Source organism: Nipponia nippon, unplaced genomic scaffold (genome assembly GCF_047370975.1).
Source record: "Nipponia nippon isolate SJK-2023a ecotype South Korea unplaced genomic scaffold, ASM4737097v1 scaffold_12, whole genome shotgun sequence".
In the NCBI taxonomy this organism is placed as follows: Eukaryota; Metazoa; Chordata; class Aves; order Pelecaniformes; family Threskiornithidae; genus Nipponia; species Nipponia nippon.
Window position 1 is genome coordinate 573,690 of NW_028262313.1, and position 23,525 is coordinate 597,214.

At 63.3% G+C, this 23,525-nt stretch overlaps 3 protein-coding genes across 9 annotated transcripts in view; 2 read left to right on the forward strand and 1 right to left on the reverse strand.

Annotated features, from left to right (window-relative positions):
• NHSL2 (NHS like 2) overlaps positions 1 to 11,579 on the forward strand; it is a 31,958-nt gene extending 20,379 nt beyond the window's left edge. For 4 of the 6 annotated variants that reach the window (XM_087748211.1, XM_087748213.1, XM_087748215.1 and 1 more), the window contains exons 2-8: positions 3,925 to 4,077; positions 5,028 to 5,164; positions 5,316 to 5,520; positions 6,514 to 6,645; positions 7,985 to 10,198; positions 10,303 to 10,435; positions 10,875 to 11,579. In XM_087748211.1, coding sequence (XP_087604337.1) covers positions 3,925 to 4,077; positions 5,028 to 5,164; positions 5,316 to 5,520; positions 6,514 to 6,645; positions 7,985 to 10,198; positions 10,303 to 10,435; positions 10,875 to 11,187 — 3,287 coding nt within the window. In that variant the 3' untranslated portion in view covers positions 11,188 to 11,579. Of the gene's footprint in view, positions 1 to 1,403; positions 1,484 to 3,924; positions 4,078 to 5,027; positions 5,165 to 5,315; positions 5,521 to 6,513; positions 6,646 to 7,984; positions 10,199 to 10,302; positions 10,436 to 10,874 lie in introns of those variants that run through there. The other 2 variants (XM_087748216.1, XM_087748212.1) reach the window with 2 other exon arrangements.
• Positions 11,580 to 14,775: 3,196 nt separating this feature from the next.
• Positions 14,776 to 16,062, forward strand: PIN4 (peptidylprolyl cis/trans isomerase, NIMA-interacting 4). The gene is made up of 4 exons (XM_087748224.1): positions 14,776 to 14,915; positions 15,042 to 15,124; positions 15,241 to 15,360; positions 15,887 to 16,062. The coding sequence occupies exons 1-4, from the start codon at positions 14,876 to 14,878 to the stop codon at positions 16,043 to 16,045; spliced, it is 402 nt and encodes a 133-aa protein (XP_087604350.1). The 5' UTR covers positions 14,776 to 14,875; the 3' UTR covers positions 16,046 to 16,062.
• Positions 16,063 to 18,637: 2,575 nt separating this feature from the next.
• ERCC6L (ERCC excision repair 6 like DNA helicase) lies at positions 18,638 to 23,500 on the reverse strand. Of its 2 annotated transcripts, XM_087748209.1 has the most exons (3): positions 23,143 to 23,500; positions 19,366 to 22,949; positions 18,638 to 19,032 (listed from the first exon to the last, which is right to left on the reverse strand). In XM_087748209.1, exons 1-3 carry the CDS (start codon positions 23,253 to 23,255, stop codon positions 19,028 to 19,030), a joined length of 3,702 nt encoding a protein of 1,233 aa, XP_087604335.1. In that variant the 5' UTR covers positions 23,256 to 23,500; the 3' UTR covers positions 18,638 to 19,027. The 2 variants fall into 2 exon arrangements, with proteins under 2 accessions (XP_087604335.1, XP_087604334.1); XM_087748208.1 differs by lacking the exon at positions 18,638 to 19,032 and having other exon boundaries at positions 19,039 to 22,949.
• Between the last annotated feature and the right edge of the window lie 25 nt (positions 23,501 to 23,525).

Consider the following 23,525-nt stretch of genomic DNA (forward strand, 5'->3'; position numbering starts at 1 on the left):
GCGGGGCTGACTTGGGCAGATGCTCGTGGAGGGCATGTATTCTGTGCTCTGCAGCTGGGGGTTCTGCAGGGGTGCTATTCTCCCAGGAGAGCGTGAAGCTCAGCTTCCCCTTGGGGCAAACTCCCCTTGGCTTCAGCCCCGGTCCTAACGCACCCACAGCGGCGGTGGCGTCCCAAGCCTGAACACTCGCTCACGCTCAGTAAGAATCTGCAAGCTGCTGCAGAGGTAGCAGCACCCGCTGTGGCTGATGGTGCTGGCTTGCACCCCTGCCCAGGGATGGGGGGCTGATGCCAGCAGGGAGCTGGAGCCAGCTGCGTGCGGGGTGAGCCCCCACCGCCAGCCGTGCCTCAGTTTCCCCCCAGCAGTGAGGCTGGCCAGGCTCAGGTCAAGAGTGCTGGGGGTGTTGGATGGAGCCAGCCCTCCAGCTCTGCTCTCCCAGGATACCCTTCGCCTCCCGCAGGCATCTGCCACGGGGTGGGGGCCCCTCGGAGGCATGTCATATTTTGAGCCTGTCACCGATAAGCTTGGCAGGAGGGTCACTGCCAAGGGCAGCAGGCTCTGCTACGGCTGCACTGTTCCCGCCGGCAGCCGTGTCCTTCTGCTGGGTGTTCCAGCTTGGCTGGGGATGCGGGTGGCAGCCACGGCTTGCACGGACACCCCAGACATGCTCTTGCACCCAGCCTGCACCGGGCCGCTTCCCAAAACAGCCCGGCCCTCAGGAGCACTGGCAAGCAGCACTGCTTGGTCAGCCCCTGCCGCGGGCCGGGCTGCTGGCTGCTCGCACCACATCGCAGAGGTGCCGTGAGGTGCCGGGCTGTGAGCGGCTGCCGGGGCTGTGCCCAAAAAACCCTCTGAGCGGCTGCTCCCGAGGAGCAAAAGCCAAAACATCCGGGTGTTAGGCTCGCTCTTGCATGCAGGGTAGTGCAAGCACGGTGCAGCCCCTCGGGGCACGGGTTTGGGTTGCCTGGGCCGCCGGAGGGATGCTTGGCTCATCCGCCCTTTCCCACCCCTTCTCCTCCTCAGCTGCTGCTTCTGCTGGGAAGATGAAACCAGCCCCGCCAGCGCCTCGGCAATGCCCGCGCCGCTGCCTGCGTCAGCTCAGGACGGCGCCGTTCGCTTGCGTTCTAATGGGTGGAAAGCCCTATAGAGCAGGGACCCCCCGACCGCCCCACGCTGCCCTTTCCCTCTTTGTCCAGTGCCAGCTGGCCATGCTGCCCTCTCTTCCCTGCCTGCAGCTGGCGCGGGCAGGGCAGGGTGCTGGGCCCCCCTCGCCGGTTGCCTGGGCCCACTTCCGCTTCGCCCCAGGGCGGCCCCGGGTTTCGGTGCTGCGGTTTGCCCACGTGGTCGGAGCCCGCGGGGTGGGTGCCCCGGGGTGCCCCGGCAGCGGGGCCGAGGCTGCGGAGGTGAGCTCCCGTCCTGTGGCTCCGGGGAGGGCGGCGGGGGGCTGCCCCGGCAGGGTGCTGGCGCCGGGCAGCTCAGGGAGGTGAGGGCGGCAGCGGGGGGGCTGCGCTTTGGGGTGTCCCCAAGTCTCGGGGGGACGTCGTGTAGCTGCTGTGGGGTCTGTGGGGGTGGTGGGGGTGGCCGCTGGGGGACGTGTGGGCAGAAGGCGAGGAGCATTGGCACCCGCCGAGGCCAAAGGCTGGGTCTGTGCGAGCCAGGCAGAGGGGTGCAGCGAGCTGGGGTGTGGGGTCCACCCTTGGGGTGCGCTCAGAACTGGAGGGGCAGCAGCAGAACCCCACCTCGCCAAAGAGCAGGTTGGAGTCTGGGGTCTGCAGAGGTGAACGTGTGGTCCCTGACCCCCCCGTGCCCCCCCTCCCTTCCTGCAGCCCTGGAGGTCAGGCTCTCGGGGAGGTGCCCCGACCCTGCCCTGTGCCCAGCCGTGCTCCCAGCTCCCATCCCTCGGGGACAACGGGGCACGCGGGGCGAGCCAGCGGCCAGGGCACAGGGGTCGTCACCTCTGCCAGGACCCCGGGCCCGCTGGGGCATCGCCACCTGGCAGGCACCAAACGGGGAGGCGAGAGGAGGAAAAGCCACGTCCCCGTGTGAGAAAAGGGGGCTGCGCGCACCCGCAGCAGGGAAAGCCCATCCCCGGCTGCGTGGCGCTGCCCTCCGGCATGGGGCTCTGCAGCTGGGCGAAGCCTCAGCGTGGTTTACACACACGCACACGCCCCAACACCTCTTGGTTGATATGGAAACGAGTCAAATTATTTAAAGAAGAAAAAAAAAAAGGGGAAAAAAAGCCTGGTGTTAAGGCACGTCGTTATGGTAACACAAATTATAAAAGTAACTAGGCTAGGGACGTGGCACCTTGCTTTCGGGTGCTGGGCGTTGTGCAGGCTCTGCCGCTCGATCAGCCGGAGCCAGGGGGAAGGGCGGGCAGGATGGCACCCGTGGGCAGCAGGGGCGATGCTCAGGGTGCAGTGCTGGCGGAGCCGGGGCACGGCTGACCCAACAGTGCAGGAAGAGGGGGACGTGGCTTGTGCAGGGGGTGCGGGGAGCCTGACCCCCTTTTGGGGCCGCTAGCCTTTGCCCAGGCAAGCGGGATCGCTGCCGCTGCCTCGGCTGGGGTCTGGCATGAAGCAGGATGCTGCGGCCAGAGGCAGCTATGTTTTGGCAGCTGGGGCGGTGGCGTGCTCGCTGGGGACGGGCACCCACCCTGCGGCCCCGCGGACGGCAGAGGGGAAGTGCGTGTCACGCTGGTAACGGGAGCGCCTCGACCCATGGGGATGGGGAGGGGCACCCCCAGCGCCATCAGGAAGCCCTCACCCTCTGGCACCCTCCGCTTGCCGCTCTTCCCTGCAACGTGCGAGTCAAACTCGGGATGTGCATCCCCCTGGCCAGGCGGATGAAGCGGTGCTGGCTGCTGAGCGGGAATGTCCCGGCTACCAGACAGGGTGAAGGGACGTCAGACCCCAGTCCCCAGGGGTGACACACAGCCCGGTGTGTGACACCAGGCACAGAACCTCGCGCAGTGCCCAGTGCCGACAGCGGCCTGCCCATAGCAGGGGCAACTGGAGAAGGATTAGCCCCAAATCCCCAGGGACAAGACCCTGGTCATCCACGAGCCCCCTGTTTAAAGCTCACGAACCCACTCTCTGCCTTCACTGCCCAAATCGGGGCTTGGATGCGCTCGGCAGGCAGCGTGCCGGTGGCGGCACTCCCTTGGCTCCGGCACAAAACCGCGCTGGGTAGGAAACCCACATCCGCTCGGGGCCAGCGCTGCTCCGGAGCGGGGGTGCCGGGGCTGCAGGGGTTCCCACAGCAGAGCCTCTTTGCTGGAGCACTGCTCAGCTCCCAGCGCGGCCAGCTCCCCGGCAAGCCCAAATCCTTCTCCTGCAGACTTCCACCGGTATAGGTGTTTCAGGGGGTCTGGGCAAGTGCCCGGCCCATCCCCGCAGAGGTTTCCTTCCCAGGAGACCTTTGTGGGGCGTCCGCAGACGCGGCAGGGCGCGTTAACCTTGCTGAGCAGGCTGAAGCCAGGGTGATGAAAGGTGCCGTGTCCCCTTCGCTCCCTCCTTTTCGGTTGCAACTTCTGCTCTTCTGCAGCCAGGAGATTGCTTCACCAGAGCGCACAGCGTTTCCTGCGCCCGGGAGCAGGGCAGTCACCCGGGGCAGCAAGGCTTGCTTCCTTCCCCAATTTCACCCTGCTCCCTTCCTGGCTTGTTCTGGCAGCCCACGGGGACAGCGGCCAGCCCCCGGAGCAGCACTGGTGGCGGCGATGGGGTCTGGTCCCACCCGGCAGCAGCCTGCCCGGGTGGCTTTGCTGGGGCGGGACGCAGCCACATCCCAGTCCCCGCGTTCCTGGAGAGACCTAGGGTGGGATGAGTGTGCTGTGCCGGCGCGGCGTTGGCCGGCAGCCCATGGCAGCACTCACAGGGAAGCCGCCCGCCGCCTCCCTCTCACTCTGCTCCCTCCTGCTTGCAGCCACCTCTAACCTGGACCTCGAGAGCAAGAAAGCCGCCCACACCAAGCTGTCATGGCAGCAGCCGGTGAACGTCTTCCTGGCGGCCGGGCGCCCGCCGGGCATGGAGCAGCTGCACCAGGAGGCCCAGCTCAACCTTCAGAGCTTGCTGCAAGGTAGTGGGGCAAGAGGGGCCGGCAGCGGGCTGGGTGAGGGTGGCGGGGACGGGCGCTGCCCTGGGTACGCGACTGCCACGCAAACAGTGAGGTCGTCTCCCACGTGCACGTGTCTGAGCCGCTCCTCGGACCTCACCAAGCGGGAGGAGTTGGGTCCCGGGGGTCCCAGCCTCCAGCAGCCCCTCTCTGATCTCTGCTCCCAAGTCACTGCTGCGTGCGGCAAAGCACCTGGGGCCGAGAGCGGCTGCTGGGGCGCCCACCAGCCCCACCGTGGTGCCTGCCAGCCCCACCACGGCACCCGCCAGCCACACTGCGGCACCCACCAGCCCCACCGTGGTGCCTGCCAGCCCCACCGCGGCACGGTTCTGCCCACAAGGGCCTCGGAGACCTGGCTGCCGATCTGTCTAACTGGATCAGCATGGCCGTTGATTTTGCTTCCTTCCAATTTCTTAACCAAGCCGTCACGCGGCCTCGGCTCGGATGCTTTGCAGGCATCGATTAGATCAGCAACCGGGCCTTTCCCCAGCTTGTAATCTCATTAAGTCAGCCTGAGCAGACCTGGTTTCCGCCAGGCCATAACGACCGACATTAATTAGCTCAACAATTACAGGATGGGGAGACACTGAGTTCCCTCCTGGCTGTCCCCGGCAGGGCTCTGCTTCTCCACCAGACCCCTGCTTCCCCGCCGGACCCACCGCGTCCCCGGGCAGCCCCCGGGGTGGGGGGCAGCTCCCAGCGCTGCCTCGGCTCCCCCCTGCCCTGGCATTCCTCCTTGGGGTCTCTCTTCCCCACCTCCTGAGCTGCCGGTGTTGAGCAGGGACAGCAAGCCAGCCCAGGGACAGACAGCCGGGACAGACGCACATGCCCTTGTGTTCCTCCTGCCCCGCGGACAAAGCTTGCACCCCCAGCCGATGGCTGCAGCAGGGCCCCAAGCACCATTTCTCTTGCAGAGGAGTATGAGGAGCAGTACGCCGAGAGCAGGGTCACCGGGCAGACCTTCCGCGCCGCCGGTCACCTGCCCCCCGACACCCCGCCCGAGCCGTCGCCCCGGCCCCCGCCCGCCAAGCGCCTCGAGTTCGTGCTTATGGTGAGTGCGGGGCGGCGGGGCAGGGTGGCACAGCCCCAGCGTCGCCCGGAGGAGAGCGGTTGGCACAGCCGGTCAGGCAGCAAGGCCGGGGGGGAGCCGTTTGTGTCCCACCCTCACCCCTTTGGTGGGTCACATGCCTTTCCCCCCACAGCCCCCGACCCGGCGAGCAACTGAAGAGGAGACTGCTGGCACGACCGCGCTCGGCGCTCGGCCGCCTGACGCCTCCCTGAGCCTCCCCACCAGCCCGGACAAGCAGCCAGCCTGGAGCAGGGCCTTCCCCCTGCCCACCGTGGAGGAGAAGCAGTGGCACCAGTCCTGCTCCATCCAAACCAACATCGTCCCCATCAATGTCTCGGGTAGGGCAGCACCCCCGCGGCGCGGCGGGGGGAGAGGCACGAGAGGCAGCCCCGGCACCACGCCGGCGCTGGGGGGAGGATGCGGGGTGCAGGCAAGGATGCGCCGGCTGCGGTGGGGTGCACGGCGGTGGGAGGGGGGCTGGGGCTGCCAGCCTGTGTCCCCGCGGGCCAGGCGGGCGCCGGGGGCAGAGCAGGGGACAGCAGGGCCACGCTGGCGTCTGTCATTCCCAGCCATCTCTCCTGCCATCCGCAACTTTGTGCGTCTGATCCACTGGCCACGCCGCCGTCCGGTCTCTTGTTTCTTCCGTGCTGCCCAGCCAGCCGGTTCTGTTGTCACCTTGGCTCTCGCCGTGCTCCGTGCGGCCAGCCTGTCTCACCTGTCTGTCCATCTGTCTGTCCATCCATCCATCCTCACGGGGCTGCAGCTCCCAGCAGTGCAGTCCTGCTGGTCCTTGCGGACACAAGTGCCACGCTCTGCCCCAAGTAGGAGCCTGGGGCCAGCGGCTGAGCAAGGTGCCCCTTCTGCAGGCGAAAGACGTCTTTCCACCCTTTCCCTCCATGATGGAGAGACGTGCCGGCACCACGCTGGTCCCTCTCCCCACCCTGCTGTTCCTCGTGTCCACGTGCCCAGTGTGGCTCAGCACCGCTGGCCCCATTAACAGCAAAGCCCAGTGGTGTGAGGTCTGGCCTCACCAGCGCGGACCAGAGCCTGTCACACAGAGCGGGGCCGGTCTCCACAGCTCTCCGTGCATCCCACCTCCATCTGCACCATCTCCGTCTTCCCACCGGCCGGCAGCGCCCGCCGTGCCTCCATATCCCACGCAGCTCGCCCCGCATGGCTCATCACCCTCCTGCCATCCCGCCCTCCTGCCTGCAGTCGCCATCCCAGGCAGGGGGACGCCCAGGGGACACCCAGCGATGGAGGGGGCCGAGCCCCTGCCCCGGCAGCCCCTCCCGGCACCGCCACGTACAGCGTGTTTGTTTTGGCTACAGGGCAGCACTTTGCTAGGCACGCGAGTGCTCGTCACTCCCTGTTTAACACAGAGACCGCGATGAACCCCAAGTCCACCCTGCGGCGTAGACGGACCGTTATCGGATTCCCTAACCTGTCCCTGCGAGACCAAGGTGACGGCAAGAACCGCGCAGCCACTTTCGTGCCCCGGCAGCGCCTGGGCAGGGCTGTCACCCGCTGGAGCTGCTCTGACGGTGGGCAGAGCCACCCTGGGGGCTGGCAGCCAGCCCGGGCACAGACAGGCTCCCCAGAGACGCCCCGGCCTTGGGGCGGTAAAGGTCACTGCGCTGGATCTGCCCCCTCCTGGGGTACCGAGGTGCTGGGCACGCTGGTGATGCCGGGCTGGCCCTGGGGCTGGCATGGCATCAGGGACAGCCCCTTCACCCCAAGTCGGGGTCCTGCACACTTATGGGGCGGAAAGGCCACCGAAATTTCTCCTAGTGACCCAGCCTCAGCTCCGGCAGCTCCTGCCCCGTGCCCACCCTCCCCGGCTGAGAGCAGACCTCACCCACAGGGTGCCGGGGCTGCGGGGCACGCATCCTGCCTGGGCCTTTGCTGGGGCTGGCGAGCCAGCCTGCGCCTGTGTGCCGGAGGCGCTCGCGCAGCTGAGGGTGCCTGCAGCACTCCTGGCACGGCCACAGACCGGTGTTGGACCCCATGGGGGCAGCAGCCATCCCGGCTCAGAGGCCTTGTCGTGCCGTCCCCTATGGAAGGTGTAGAGAAACCAGAGCCTCTTCTCGGAGGCAGGTGGGGACAGGAGGAGGAGAAGCCATGGCACCAGCTGCACCAGGGGCAATTGTCACTGGGTAGGAGGAAGGTTTTTCCCCATGACAGTGGTCAAACCTCCAAAGGTTGTCACGGCTCCTCCCCTGGAGATGGTCAGACCTCAAGTCGCTGCAGCCTTGAGCATCCTGGTCTGCTGGGTGTGCTCTGAGTGGGGTCCCCAGGTCCTTCCCCATCCAGGCTGCTCTGAGATGAGGTGGCACTGTGAGCCACTGCATCCCTCCCCGACCCGGGCAGTGAAGCCTCACTCTGCTCTTCCTGGTCTCCATCTGCATCCCCACCACGGGGCAGCATTGGGGCAGCACTTTGGTCGCCATGGGGCCGATGTCCCCATGGATGGAGACTCCTGCCATGGCTGCTAAGTTGTCCATGGCATGTCCCAGCCAACAGATCCCAGGCTCGAGGGTTAGCACGGGCCAGGGACTGTCCCCAGTTGGGTTATGGCCACGCCAATACGGGGGGTAGGAGAGCATCTGGTGAGAGGGTGTCGACCCGTCCCCTCCAGTCCGCCCAGGAACGTTTCGTGCCTAGGCAGAGATGCAGCCCCAGAGATCGGTCACGGGGTGGGACCAGTCCTGGCCCCATGGCACGCGGGGCAGGACTGTGCCACCGACCCACTGGCAGAGCGCAGCGGGACGATGCTCACTTGGGCTGTGTCTCTCCTTGCAGGTGGCACCAACGGCCCCACGTTCAACACGCACTCGCCCATCACCGAGTCCCTCTCCTGCAGCTTCGTGCCCGAGGCCGCGAGCGGAGGGAAGGCGCCCCAGGAGATCGGCCCCCGCCAGCCCCTCTCTGCCCCGCTGAGGAAGACCTTCAGCGACCTTGGGGCCCGCTGCTGCCAGCCGCCCGCTGCCATGGACAACGCAGCCACCCCCTGCGCCGGCACCTGCAACGGGCCGCAGGGTACCCCCTTCCCCCCGCCCTGGAGCGCCCTGGGCCACACAAGTCCCCCCAGCCCCGCCACCAGCCAGGGCAAGGGGCCCACCTGCACCTCGCCGGGCGGCTCCAGCCCGTCGCCCAGCCCGGGCTCGCCTGCCGCCGCCGCCTCCGCCTCCTTCTTCATCGCCACGGAGGAGCACGTGGGCAGCAATGGGCCTGGCTCCTTCTCCGGAACGGTGCCTGAGTCCCCCCCCAGCTCCGGGGGTGGCCAGAGGTGCGAGGGCCTGGAAGCCAAGGTGAACTTCTTGCCGGGAAGCCAAGGGGAGCCGGAGCCGGTGGTGGAGCCAGTGCGGCTGGAGGTGGAGCGGGCAGGGTGCTGGTTCCGCGAGCGGTCGCTGTCGGTGCCCACTGACTCAGGCTCCCTCTGCTCCGTGGACATCGCGTACGCCGAGACCCGGCGAGGCAGCGCCAACTACGCCCTGGGCTACCCCAGCGCCAGCTCCGAGGGCAGCACCAGCACCGACAATGTCTCCTTGGGGCTGGAGCAGGAGGGGCAGCGGCGGCGGCGCTCCAAGAGCATCTCCCTCAAGAAGGCGAAGAAGAAGCCCTCGCCGCCCACACGCAGCGTCTCTCTGATTAAAGAGGGGCAGGATGCCGACGCAGGGCCCGGCTTGGCGCTGCCCAAGGATCAGCGACCCAAGAGCCTGTGCATCCCACCAGAGCCCCAGGGCCACCGGCTGGTGCACTGCGACCCCCAGGGGAGCGTGGGGAGGGAACCCGACGGCACGGCCGCCCCCCACCAGTGGCATCTTGCAGACTGGAAGGCTGGCGATCCCTACCGGTCCCTCTCCAGCTCGAGCACGGCCACAGGGACCACGGCCATCGAGTGTGCCAAGGCACAGGGCAGCTCTGAGTCCCTCACGTCTCCCTCCGTCTCCAGGGCCACGACACCCTCGCAGCTCTCTGCTGAGGCCGACCTGAAGACCTCCTCCCCAGGCAGGCCCACAGGGCTGATGTCCCCATCCAGCGGGTACTCCAGCCAGTCGGAGACCCCGACTCCCACCGTTCCCACCTCCGCCATCCTCGGGCACTCCCCGCACCAGGTGCGGGTGAGGCCACTGGTCCCCGAGAGGAAGTCCTCGCTGCCCCCGACATCCCCCATGGAGAGGAGCCCCAAGTCCAGGCTGTCCTTCGACCTGCCGCTCACGCCGCCTGCCCACCTTGACCTCTCGGGACTGAAGATCTCCCTGAAGGGGAAGACGAAGGTCAGCCGGCACCACTCCGACTCCACCTTTGGCACCAAGCTGGCCCAGAAGACCAGCCCCATCACGCCCATCATGCCGGTGGTCACGCAGTCCGACCTGCGCTCCGTCCGCCTCCGCTCCATCAGCCGCTCGGAGCCGGAGGACAACGCCGATGGCCCAGAGCACACCGAGGAGCCAGCACGTGCTCCCTGCCTGGGGCCGGAGAGGAAGGTGAAGCCGCCCGTAGCAGAGAAGCCACTGCTGGCCAAGCGGCCCCCGAGCATCCTGCCCAAGCCCCCAGCTCTGCGGGAGGAGGGTCCCCTGTCCCCCACGTCCCCGCCGGGTGCCACCACCAAGGAGAAGGGGCTGCTGCAGGATGGCTTCGTGGTGCTGCGGAAAGGGGAGCTGAGGAGGGGTCCGGGGGAGTCCCCCTCACCCCTGACCCCGGCGGGACCCCGGCGGCTCTCGCAGGGCAGCCTGGAGGACGAGTCGCGGCCGGAGCGGAGCGGTGCTGGCGAGAGGGAGCGGAGGAAGGCCAAGGTGCCACCACCAGTGCCCAAAAAACCCAGCGTGCTCTACCTGCCGCTCACCCTGGCCCCGTCGCAGCTGGGAGCTGGCATGGGGGACCAGGCGCCCACCCCCAGCCCCATCATCACGCTTGACGCCGACCCCACCTGCTGCAACCCCGACACCGAGGACCCGCCATCCCCGGAGGCCCAGGGCACAGCACAAGCCGGCGACCCTGCCTGGGAGCAAGGTGAGGGTCTCCCTGCTCCTGCAGTGGGTTTCACCCCAGGGACAGGGGTCCCCCCCGTGCCCGCACAGGGCAGTTCACGGCTGCCTTCCCCTCCCCACCCACAGGCAGCTCGGCGGAGGCCGGCATGGAGGAGAAGAGCTTCGCCAGCGACAAGACGGCCGACTCCATCGTGGAGGAGGATGACGACGTGTTTGTGACGTCCCGCACCACGGAGGATCTCTTCACCGTGATCCACAGGTAGGGCTGGTGCGTGGCACTGGGTGGGCACAGCCCCGCACCTCCTGTGTCCTGCCACGGTCACAGGGCCGGGCGCAGTGTCCCCCCCGCCACAACACCTTAAGTTTTCCACACCGGGGCCAACGCTCACCCTTGGGGACAACCCAGGTGGTGTTGCCTCAAGCGCTTCGGGGTTTAGCACCCTGAGTCTGCAGCCAGGTGGGGTCACCAGCTTGGGGGGGGGGGGGTCCACTGCTCCATCAGCCTTGGGGCAAGTTGGACCTAGCTGCCAGGAGAGGGTTTGCCAACAGCTAGCTCCATCTCCAGCCGTGCACCGGCTGTCGTCTTGCCCCAGGCGGAGCGGGGCAATCGTGCCCCTTGCTGTAGGACCTCACCCCATGCAGAGCGGTGGCAGCTCCCGCCCGGGGCTGCTCCCACCGCGTGTCTCTTTGGTGCCTAGGTCGAAGAGGAAGGTCTTGGGGCGGAAAGAGCCTGGTGACAGCTTTAGCAGCCGGCCCAACTCCCACTCGCCCGTAAAGACTTCAGGCTCCCCAACCGGCGAGTCCCCGGCAGCAGCGGGCAGCACCGGGAAGTCTTCCAGCAGGAACGAAGACTTTAAAGCCCTGCTCCAGAAGAAGAGCAGCAAAACCAGCCCCGGTACCCGGCCATCTGCTGCCGAACTGCTCAAGACCACAAACCCACTGGCTAGGAGGGTCATGACGGAGTTTGCCCCCGAGCTGGACGGTGCAAACAGCCCCAAAAGCCAGCCTTAACCTCGCGTGGTCCCTTCTGGCCATGAAGGGCTGGAGATGGCTGCAGAGGGAGTATTGCTGCGGAAGGGGTGTCCTGCCTGCCGGGGTGAGTCCATGTGTCCCACCGGGGTTTTCCTCTGCTTTTGTTTCTTCCTTGGAGAGCTGCCGGCAGAGAGGCAGCGTTTGGAGCCCAAGCGCCCGTGTCTCTGGCGGAGCTGGGCCCTTTCCAGGAGGGAAGAGGCGGCACCACGGCTGGGACCATCCCCGGCTGAGCCGGCTCCCGGGACCGAAGGCGCCTGCTTGGGAAGCAGAGCAGGACTGCAGCCCCCAGCATCGCCCAGTGCCCACAGCGAAGCTAGCTTGAAACTGTTCGGTCACTTCGGCATGTGGTACTTTAAATGGCTTTTCTAATGCACAGTGGTGATGATGTTTTATTCTTTCATTTGACATTGTACCTTGAGTTTCCCAGGCAAAGATTCCGGGTTTGAGCTCGGCTGGATACATGGAGATGTGCTTTGGGAAGATATAAGGGGGCTGGCTGGAATTGAGGTTGCTTTGGAAGAGCCACAAGCGGTTCCCCCTTGTCGTCCTGAGCATCCTCCCCGCCCCACGGGGAACAGGCACCCCGGCGTCCGCAGCCAGCGCGACGACCTCAAGCCAAAACCCAGCCCCTCGAAAGCCCCCAAAATGCTGCATTTCGGAGCTCCTCAGCTCTCGATCCAAAAGCAAACCCCAGGGTCGCCTCCGCCGCCAGCCCCGGGGAGCCTCGCCCCGCCGGCCACGCCACGGGCGGCACGCTGCCGGCCTCCCCGCCAGCCTCCCAGCACGAGCGGATCCTGCACCAGGCTGTCGACTCCGGGTGACGTGGGGTGCGGGCGGCCCTGCCGCCGCGGGAAGGGCGGGCTGCGGCCGTCTGGCACTGCCCAGGGACGCCCTTCCCCAGCTCTGCCTCTTGCATCGCACCGAAGTACCCTGCGACAGCATCTCCTGCAAACATCTGCCACGTCAGCCGCCGGAGGTCCTAGGTTGCCGCCGAGCTGTTGGCCAAACCCAGCCAGACGTCACCTGAGGACCTCCCAGGTGACTCCTGGGGTCCCTCTGGGGTCACTCACCGCTCCGCCCGTGCCCGCTGGCTGCAGCGGAGCTGTGCGAGGCCGAGCAGGATGCGTGCCAGCGCCATTCACACACCAGGGGCTGCACCCCGCTGCTGTCCAGAGAATGCAGATGGCTGTGCCACCGTCCCCCTGGCACATGCAGGTCCCCAAGCCAGCCGGACTGCGTTCCCCTGGGCGTCCTGGGCGCCGGGACGCGCTGCCAAGGCGTGCAGCGGGCCCTGTGCGGCGTGTGCCTGCCTGCGAGGCTGCCCGTGCGGGTCCTGCGGGGAGGGGGCACGTGCCGCAGCGGCACAGGGGGATGCGGCGCTGGCACAGCCGCGTTGCCCAGCCCTGCCGAAGGGATGGCCTGGCTCGCCAGCCCTTGCCTGGGGCACAATGGAAGGTGCAGGGTGGGATTTGTCCCGCTCGCCCCCAGCTGCTGCTTCCTGGCTTGGCTCCATCATGGGAGCCCCAGCTGTGGTGACAGAGGCCACGGTGAGGGGCGGCGGGGCAGGGACAGCCGCTGGGCCAGGGCCGAGCTCGGGAGGAGGGCAGGACTGGAGGAAATGCCAGCCCCAGCTCAGAGCAGAGGCACGGCTGCGTGCCCATAGCAAGAGAGAAAGGGCCAGGCTGCGGCTGACAAAGGAACAGGGTGGTCGGGAAAATTTCTGCTTTATTTCTTGATACATTTCTGCGAGCTCCGGCGTGCCCCAGCCCTCCTGTGCGCGGAGAGGAGCGACGCGGCCGGGCCCGGGCGGCCGTGGGGAGAGGCAGGCATCACGGCAGCACTGCGGCTGCCCCTCCGAGGGGCCGGGGCTGGGCTGGGGGTCTCTGCCCGCCCTGGGGAGCGCGGCCCTCCGCGAACACCGCCCCGTCCACAAGCCGTAGTGGATTTGACCCTAAAAGAGGCTCCACTCTCCTTGCGGTTGGTTCCCCCTCCCCTCCCTCCCATTACTTGCACATTGCTCCCTTCCCTCTCCCGGGGTTGCAGATTTAAGCCTGTAATTAAGATCCAGGCTGAGAAACTCAGGAAAAAAAAAAAAAAAAGCTCTAACAGATTTCCCTGCTTCATCCCCACCCCGCAGCACCCAGCCCTCCCGCTGCTCCCGGCCCGGCAGCAGGGTGCTGGCGTGGCGGGGATGGGGCCCGGGACGGGCGAGGGAAGCGCTGGGGACGGGTACATTTTGCACATGACTGCTCAGGAAACCGGCGGTGGCAGAGGCGGTGGCCAGGGGACAGCGGCCGGCAAAGCGGGCTGGGGACGAGCACGGCGGGGGGACACCCCTGCAAAAACCCGGCACCGCTGGCAGCGAAAGCGGTCATCCGCTACCAGACAAGAAATGGCTGGGAAGCCCGGGGTGAATCCTGGCTGCTGAGCCGGGGGTCGGGCCGTGGGACAGAGATCCTCGTCTCCTGACTGGAGGAATGGGCTCTTCCCATCGGAGCCGGCCAGCTCTGGGCTGAGAGCTTGTCCCTGGCCGCTTGCTTCCTCCTCCCGCCGGCTGTGGATGCAGAACCGCTTCTGCGGCTGCTTCACTGTGGGAAAAGCAGCTCACGGTCCCAGGGGAGAGCCCGGCCGGCATTGTTGTCCCCTGGTCCCGCAGGGCGGGGGCCGGCCCGCCATGGTGCGTACTTCTGAATGTTGTACTTTTTAATCTCGCCAGCTTGGTAAACTGCTCCCTGCTGAGGGCTGCCTGTGCGTGCTGGTTCTTGCGGCTGCCACGGGGGCCGGAGCCCCGGGGAAGGGTGCTGGGAGCGGGGACGGGCACCCCCGACGCCCCGCGGGTGGCTGGAGGGGATGCTGGCGAGCGCGGGGCCCACGCAGCCCCATCTGCCGGGGCCTCACGGGGTCTGGCACCCACCCGTGTGTCCCCAGCAGCGCTGGGTGAGCACGGGGACACCGCGGGGTGTCGGGGACGGGCTGGGGTGGGCGCTGGGGACGGCATGGGGAGCTGGGGACAGACTTGGGGTCCTGGGGTGAGGTGTGGTGGGTGCCAGGCACAGCCCTGGGTGTCGGGGACCCCCGGGGTGGGTGCTGGGGACAGGCCAGGGTGGGTGCTGGAGGGCTGGGGACAGACCTGGGGTCCTGGGGGCAGGGGGGATGGGTGACAGGGACAGCCTGGCAGGGACAGGGGCAGCTCCAGGTGGGTGCCAGGGACCCCCGGGGTGGGCGCTGGGGACAGCCCTGGGCGTTGGGGACAGCCCTGGGTGCCGGGGACAGCCCTGGGTGCCAGGGACCCCCGGGGTGGGCGCTGGGGACAGCCCTGGGTGCCGGGGACAGCTCCAGGTGGGCGCCGGGGGCAGCCCCGGGGGTTGGGGACAGTCCGGGTGCCGGGGACCCCCCGGGGTGGGCGCTGGGGACAGCCCCGGGTGCCGGGGACAGCTCCAGGTGGGCGCCGGGGGCAGCCGTGGATGCCGAGCGCAGCCCGGGGCGCGGGTGGGCGCAGCGCACAGGCGGGGCGGGCTCCCGGGACAGCCCGCGGCGGCGGCCGGGCCGAGGCCGCGGGAGGGCTCCAGGCGCCGGCGGGGCCGGGCCCGGGGCGGGGGCAGGGGCGGCCCGAGCCCGGCGCGCCGAGGGCAGCCCGGGGGCCTCGGCGGGGCCTGACGGCGGCAAGATGGCTCCCAAAGGGAAAGGCGGCGGCAAGGCGGGGAAGGGTGAGCGGGCCCGGGGGTGGCGGGGCCGGGCACGGGTGGGGGCCCGGGGGCGGCGGGGCCCCCGGGGCCGGGCCCGGGCCCGGGGGCGGCGAGGGCCGGGCCGGTCTCAGGGCGCTGCGTTCACAGGCGGCGACAGCAGCAGCGGCGGCGGCGGCAGCGGCAGCGAGGGCAAAGCCCAGGGCCCGAAGGGAGGCGGCAGCGCCGTGAAGGTGAGCGCGGGGGGCGGCGGGGCCGGGCAGGGCCCCTCGGGGCGGCGGGGGCTCCCCGCTCCTCCCCGCCCAGGGCCCGGGCCGCCTGCCACGGCCCCGCCTCGCCCCCCTCCCAGGTTCGGCACATCCTCTGCGAGAAGCACGGCAGAGCCATGGAAGCCATGGAGAAGCTGAAATCCGGGCTGCGCTTCAGCGAAGTGGCGTCGCAGTACAGCGAGGACAAGGCCAGGCAGGGGGTACGTGCTGGCCCGCCGCCCCGGGGTGCTGGCGGCCGCGGGCCCTGTTAGCGCCGTGTGCCTGAAGGAGGCCGCGGTTGGGAAGCCCTTCCCGGGCACCTTCAGAAAGCGTGTTGCGATAACCTCGAGCGCAGCAGCCCCAGCGTTCCCGGGGGGTGGGCGAACACCGGTTGGGGCAGCCTTCGCTGCTCGGCAGAGGCACAAGTAGGTGCCAGCAGCTCAGCGGTAAATAATTCTTTGCAGCAGCGCTGAGGCAGCAGGCCAGCACTTGGGGAGGGCGGAGCCCAAGCCAGCCCTGGCGTTAGCCAGCCCTGGCATTAGCCAGCCCTGGCATTAGCCAGCCCTGGCATCAGCCAGGCAGTGCTTGCTGAGAGGCAGCCCCGCGTGAGGAGCTCTTCCTCTGTGTCCTCTCCTCCCTCACGCTGCCGGTGCCGGGAGAGGTGTCCTCTCACCCACCCTCCCTGCTGATTAAGCCACTGTTGCAGTGGGATTCTCCAAGCTCAACCCTGACGGTTCCTTCTTCCAGGGCGACTTGGGCTGGATGACCAGAGGCTCCATGGTGGGACCTTTCCAGGAAGCAGCGTTCGCCTTGCCCGTGAGCAGCATGGACAAGCCAGTGTATACAGACCCTCCCGTCAAAACAAAGTTCGGGTACCACATTATCATGGTGGAAGGCAGAAAATAAAATATGAATGACCATTACTTTGTTGACTGCTTGAATGCCGAGAGCTTCCCAGACGCCTTGACCTTGGAGCAAGTCGGTCATAACGAGCAGCATGCTTGGAGGCAGCCTGCCGTCATGGCAGGATGCACAGATTACAGCTGGCAGAGGACAGGGCCCTGCCCAGAGAGGTAAAGCGTTCCCTGGGAAAGGTGAAATAAGAGCTTTTCACAGTTGTTGAAATCTGCTTTGTCTGGCAGGCCAGCCTCCTGCTTCTCCCGTTGGGGAGACAATGATCTATCTGCAAATGTAAATAATCCAGAAAGGGAAAGAGGGGTTCCCCAGGGCCTTGATCGTTATCCCCATCCTCGCCAGTGAGGATGCAGGCAGCTCCTATGCCACAGTTTTGCCCCAGAGCTCAGACTTGGCCTGGGAGGAGAGCCCCTTTGGCGGAGGGTGGGTAGCACTCCAGCTGAGCTGGGTCACTGCCCTGGGTGGGCAGCTTGTTCTTGCAGTCACCCAGCAGAGGCGTGGGTCGGGCCAGGGCTGGAGGCACCCTGGCTGAGCAGTGGCAGGGACGGGGAGCTGGGGAAGGGAGTCCTCAATACAGAGCTACCCACACCTGAAGCTGCATCTCATCCACTCGAAGCTGGGGGAAGAAATTCTGTAACTTAGGCTTGAGTGAGAGAAAAACCACTAAATGCTTGCTTGTTGCTTCCTGCGTTCCCGTGCTGCTAGGTGTGCAGTACGTGTCTCCAGCCTAGCAGGCTGCACCGCATCCTTCTGGTGAAAGTACCTGGAGGACAGCGCGACTGACGCGAATGAGACAGCTCATTACGTCTGCTGCCTCTTGGATCTTAGCAATAAATATCCCAGTGCAGTGATCCCCTTCCTGCTGAAGACAGCGCCCAAACCAGGCACATCTCTAGCAACAGACACCGGCTTTGTTTGCAGGCGAGCATCGTGCAGTGTCAGAGGGCTCGGAGATGGGGAGAAAACATCAAAGAGAACAAAAGGCCTTTCCCAAGATGATGCACAAGGAAGAGGTGAGACCAAGACCAGGGCAGGTCTTTCTCCTCCCTCCCTTTTTGGGGTGTTTGTTTTGTTAAGAGAATGGAAAGCTCAGAGAGGCCAACAAATGATTGCAAAGCTCTAGTTCATTAATATTTTGTTATGAAAGGCAGACAGGCCTTTCTACAGCACAAGAGCAGATGTGGCCTCATTTAAGAAATGCTCTATTAATAAACTACTTGTTTCCAGGCTACCAGAGCTTTGTTCTACCTATTAGCAAAAGCACATTGGCACATCGCCTGTACCAGCAGGATCATTGCTTGTGTTTGTCATGTCTCCTAGTACAAAGGATTCAAATTCAGCAGACCAGTGTCTTCTCCAAAAACTGCAAAACTCAGCAAGGTGTTAGCCTGGAGGAGGCTGAGGGGAGCCCTCATCGCTCCCTGCAACTGCCTGAAAGGAGGCTGGAGCCGGGGGGGTCGGTCTCTTCTCCCCAGTAACAAGGACAAGAGGGAACGGCCTCAAGCTGCGCCAGGGCAGGTTTGGGTTGGGTATTGGGAAAAACTTCTTCCCCCAAAGGGCTGTCAGGCCCTGGCCCAGGCTGCCCAGGGCAGGGGCTGAGTCCCCGTCCCTGGGGGGATTTAAAAGCTGGGGAGATGTGGTGCTGAGGGACATGGTTTAGTGGTGGGCTTGGCAGCGTTAGGTTAACAGTTGGACTTGATGATCTTAAGGGTCTTTTCCAACCTAAATGATTCTGTGATTCTATGTGAAAGCGTCCCTTACTATCACGCTAATACAGAAGGTGAACTTACTAGGCACTAACCATGCACACGGCATGAGGAAGCATCAGAATTCACTGCTGTATTGTCACAAGGAAAGACCGCACGGGAGCTGGTCTTAGCGATGAGCATACCCCGGCCAAGTTTGTCTCAGTGTGGTGGCAGAGGGGCAAGTCGGATAAGCAGAGCATTGCTAAAAGCCAGAACAAGGTTCTTCTGATTTTAAGCTTGCGTGGTTCTGAACTACGAATCTGCTTCATAGCTTGATTGTGCCCACAGTACCAGAGAGAAACATGTAATCTACCACAGCGAAACTGTATGTGGGAAGGGGGTTAGAGAACTTCCTTACCAGAGGAAAAGCAGGTCAAAACTTTGAAACTAGTATTTCCTCCTCCTGCTGCCTTTGTGCAAGAGCAGGCTTTGGCTGTATTACTCAGAGGGAAATAAAGATGAGGGTGGGGAGCCCAAACAAGGTCAGACTAGAGACCCCTTCAAAGTCCTTGACTCCTCCAGCAATACCAAAAGGTTCGAGGTGTTCAGTGCTTTGCAGCAGTCACGATCTAATTGCTATTCCAGTCCTTCTGCAGCCCCCCCGCCTACATACCCCTTCTACAGCAACCGCAGTCTAGCAGGGATTTGAGCAGAAGGGTTTCTGCAGTGCCACACTGTGCGTTAGACCCAGCACCAGGCAGACGGTGCGCTGGCCTCCATTGCTTGGAGGATTTATAGCTGCAACCAGCTTCCCCCCCCCCCAAATATATTCTCAGACCAACTTAAAACCAGGTTGCGGTAGCTCTGTTCTCTCCTTTGCACCAGCATTCGGCTCACCCAAATAGTGGGTGACGTTCAGGCAGACAAATGGGCTTGTTTCAGGTCAAGGAGGGAGCAACTACAGCAGCTCGAGTTTAGACTGCATGCGGCTGCCGAGGAACCGCGCCCTCAGCATCCTCCCAGGAGGAGAGGCAGTGACAGAATCTGAAGGGCAGAAAGATGAAGCCAGGGCTGCAAGCTTGCAGAGGGGTTTAGGCATAAAGACAATTTTTTTTATTAAATAATCAGACAGGAACATGAACTGTTTTCATTTTTGTGAACTGAGTCCAGGGTGAAGGCCCTTCTCCAGCACAACAACCAGATTCTTAGACTGTTTCCTCACGCAGGAGGAGATGCTGAATTTGTTCAGTCACCATGAAAGAAGTGTGTATTGCAGCCATCAGTCTTAAGCTAGTTAAAAAAAAAAAAAAATCACGGTGATGTAGTTCAGACAAACATTTAATGTGAAAAATTAAAGACTGTACTTAATAATTAAGGTATACATATTTCATTTCTGGGCTAGCTGTCTATACAAGTTCAAAGTCATAAGCATAACTTCAGGATCTCCACTTTTTATGTCAAGAGCTTGCAGGAAACAGTTCAATGCCTCCTGTAGTTTTCCATCATCCTGAAGTTTCTTCCCACTGTCTACCAAGGTATTGTAATCGCCTACGGCAGGAGAGGAACTCTGACCAACCTCTTTTTCAGAGACGCTTTCCTGGGTGAAGTAGTCTATCTGCTCACCTGACTGAAGCTCAGCATCCCCAGTGGATTCCTCCTGAGATGACTCCGTCTCATCTGCTTCAGACTGCTCAGAGGCCGTACTGTCCAGATGGAAGGGTTCTTCGGCCGTATCGAGCGTTTCTCCAGCGGGTTCTTCTTCAGGCTCGGCAGATTCCCCACTACACTCTTCAGCTTCTTCTTCCACAAGGTCGTCTTGCTCCTTATCACTGTCATCGTCCTCTTCTTCATCAGTGGTTCCCATGATTTCTCCAATATCCTCAACCTCATCTACCACCTTGTTGATTAGAGATCGCCTGGAAGCGGTAGACCTGTTACCGCTGTTAGTCAGTCGGGGAGAAAAGATGGCTTTTGCTATACTTCTCTCACATTTAGGAGTGGATGCACTAATTCCTTCCAGAAATTGATGCAGAGGGCTGCTCAAGGGAGAGGGTCTTTTTTCAGACTGGTTTTCCTCCAAGATCATAACGGAATGGTCTTCATCCTCACTGTCTGAAACAATTCTTTTTAAGCATTTCTTTCTACCAAAAGCAAAGTCATCACTGCTTTCCTCTGATGCTTCACTGCCTTGCAGGGAGTTATTTGGCTCTTCTTCAGCTGCGTGACAGGGTTTTCCACAGTTACCGTTCTCACTTAGCCAAGTTTTTGTTGGAGACTTACAGAAACTTTCTGCTTTCAGTTGGAAGCCCTCCTTTTCTGGGGGCTCCAGTGATCTTTCCCTGCTTGAGGCATCTTGCCATCCATCTTCAGACTCTTCCAAGACCAGATTGAAGTCAACTTGATCCTGGAGAGAAGGCACAGACATACCCTCCAAGCTGGTTTCCAGCACATGAGACTTCTGGAGCCCAGCATGGATTTCTGGCGTAACGTTTGATAAACTTGGCACTGCGGCAGCCAAAGCTAGCTCAGGAACGCCGTCCTCATCTGTCCCCAAGGCAGCATGTGGGTCAAGTACCTGATCTGACATTTCTGCATCTCTTAACCTTTTGGGATCATCAGCCACACCAGACTCATTAGCGGAATGCCCAGACAGGCTGTTCCCTGCCTCGGTCAAACTACCTGAATTTACACGGGAACACTGTTTCTGTTCAAGGCTCTGACTCTCTTTATCAAGCGGATGAAGTGCAGGCGATGATGGTGTGATGCTCGATTCATGATTTTGCTCAGATTCTTGTATACTGGATTGTTTCACCGTCTTGCTGGTATTAAGCAGCTCTGTATCCATACTAGACACATCTTGTGCCAGTTTCTCTTCATCCAAGTCATCAATAGTCAGACTTGTCATTTTGGAGCTGACATTAAGAACCTGGACCTCCTTGTCCTCTGTAAGATCGATAACTTTGTCATTTTCATCTTTATCAGCTACTGGTGGTGAAACAAAGTGATTTATATCGTTCAACCCCGGAGACAACTTCTTTGGCTTGGAAACCAGACCTGGTGGTCTTTGCCACGTCTCTTCACAAGCATTTCTGATCCCCTCCATCCTCTGGTCTTTAAGCTGAGACTCTAACTGAACTAGCTCGTGGGCTTTCTGTACCCTCCGCTGAATGTACTGATGGGCTTCTTCACTCTCAACCTGCTCCTCGTGAGCTATTTCCCTCGTATACATCAAGTCGTGATCAGAAATGCCAAACATTTCCAGAGAGTGCAAGTAAGCAATATGTTCATCCAGCTGCAGGTCAGTCTTTCTTTGGGTGGCGTGCAAAGACTGCAGCTGGATCTGAGTTGCAGATGTTCGAGTATCTTCTAGCGTGAAAAGCTCCCTGAGTTCCTGTTTGGAGAAATACCTAAAAGGGTTCTTTTTGTCACCGGTAGTCTGTCTTATTAATGAATCCTTAAATACTTGTCGCCTGTATATTTTCTCTTCCACTGTACCGCAGGTAATCAGTCTATAAATTACTACGTTCTCTTTTTGCCCGATCCTATAAGCTCTGTCTACAGCCTGAGCATCTGTAGCTGGATTCCAGCTGGGATCAAAGATCACCACTCGGCTGGCTGCTGTTAAGGTTATACCAACGCCACCAACTTGCGTCGTGAGCAGGAAGACAGAGTAGTCCTTGTTACTCTGAAAGGCACTAATGCGCTTCTCCCGTTCTGTTAGGTGGGTTACCGTTCCGTCAATGCGCATGATCCTGAATTGTCTGCGAGACAAGACATGCTCAATGATATCCAGCATCTTCCTCGACTGCGAGAACACCAGGGTTCTGTGTCCCTCCTCTCGCAGTCTTTCTAGAAGTCCTACAAGGAACAGCATTTTCCCAGACTCCTGGATCACAGTCTCATCAGAAAGATGGTCTATTTTACTAGCGCCTGAAAGCATACCTGCTTCGCTCCTGTGATCCTGCTCAGAGTCCTCCTGCTCTTCCAGGCCCAGCTGGATACACGCTCTTGCGGACAGAAGCCTGGGGTGGTCACACAGCTTCTTCAAGACAGTCAGCTCAGCCAAAGGCGATCGGGTTGTCATCAGCACTTCTTTCACGTGATCCAGGGAGAGAAAGTTCCTGTAGATTTCTTCCTGCACTGGTGCCAAGTACACCCACACAACAAAGTCATTTTTCCTCGTGAGAGATGGCATGACGGGAGCACTGTTCTCACTTGGATCCTCTGGAAGAGGAGCATCTGGTTTGTCAGCGCGATTGTTTTTGATATCTTCTTTGGTTCTTCTGAGGAAATACGGCTTTATAATTGTCATTAGGTTCTCGGATATCTTTAGTCCCAGTGCTTTCTCGCCTAGAGTTGCATCCTTCTCCCTCGCCCTAGTAATAGGATTCTCATATTCCATTCTAAAAGTTTTGGCTGTTCCCAAGAGGGCGCCTTGGCACGCAAAGTCAAACAAGGACCACATTTCCCGCAGGTTGTTCTGCACCGGGGTGCCCGTCAGGAGGAGCCGATGCTTTGCAGGAATGGCGTAAACACACTTGGTCGTTTTGTTAGATGGGCACTTGATTTTATGCGCTTCGTCGAGAATGACGTAGTCCCAGACAAACTCCTGCTCGTGGCTGCTGGCAAGCTGCTTCAAGTTGTTAATGAGCATCTGGTAGCTCGTGATGACGATGCCGTTCTTCCTCTGGACCCTCTCCAGGTTCCTGGTGCGCTCCATCTTGCTGGTGCCGTGGAACTCCTTGACGCGCAGGCCGGGGGTCCAGCGAGTGAACTCCGCCAGCCAGCTGCTGACCAGGGTGGTGGGCATGATGAGCAGGACGTGCCGGATGAGCTCTGCGTCGAACATGCCCGAGAGAAAGGCAATGACCTGGATGGTCTTACCCAGGCCCATGTCGTCCGCCAGGATGCCGCCAGGCCTGCCCTCCCGGTGCAGGCGGTACAGGAAAGCGACACCTTCCCGCTGGTGCTGGAAGAGCTTCCCGTGCATCTCCCCATAGATCAGCAGGCCGCTGCCGCACACGTCCACGAAGCCTTCCTCCTCCTCCTCCTCCTCCTGCTCCGCCGCCGCGGCCAGCACCTCCTCCAGTCGCTGCATGCGGCCCTGCAGCTTCTCGCTGGGGCGGATGGCGGCCGCCAGCCGGAACAGCCGCAGCGCCTCCTCCAGCTCCCCGCCGCCCGCCGCCGCCTTCGCGTCGCTCACCAGCCTGCAAGAGCCGCGCTGGGCACCGACCGCGCCGGGGCCGCCTAGGCCCGGCCCGGCCCGGCCCGCACCGCCACCCCCGTCCCTGGGGCCTCCGCCACCCCGGGCCGCCCCCGGGCCCCCCGACACCCCCCTCCTGGCCCGCCTCTGGGCCCCCCGACACCCGGCCCGGCCTGCCCCGTCAGCCCGCCGCTCACCTCCGGTACCGCTCCTGCTCCTGCTCGCCCGGGGCCGCCATGGCGCCCGCGCTGCCGCCCCGCGCTTCAAACGCCGGCCCCTCCCGTCCTGCCCCGCGCGGCCCTGGGGACATGTAAATGACGGGGCCCGCAGCCAATCAGCGCCGGGGGGCGGGGACTCGGAGCGAAGTGACAGCGCGGGGCGGGGCCGCGCTGCTGCCGGTGGCCGCTCCCGGGGCCGGCACCGGTCGCCGCCCCCGCGAGGGGCGGGGGACGAGGCGCGGGCACCCCGGGGCCGCTGCGCCCCGCGGGGAGCCCACGCCCGCGCCGGCCACGCCCGCGCCGGGCCCCGCCGTGCACCCCGGAGCCCCGCCCCCCGGCGCGGCCCCGCCCCCGCCCCGCCC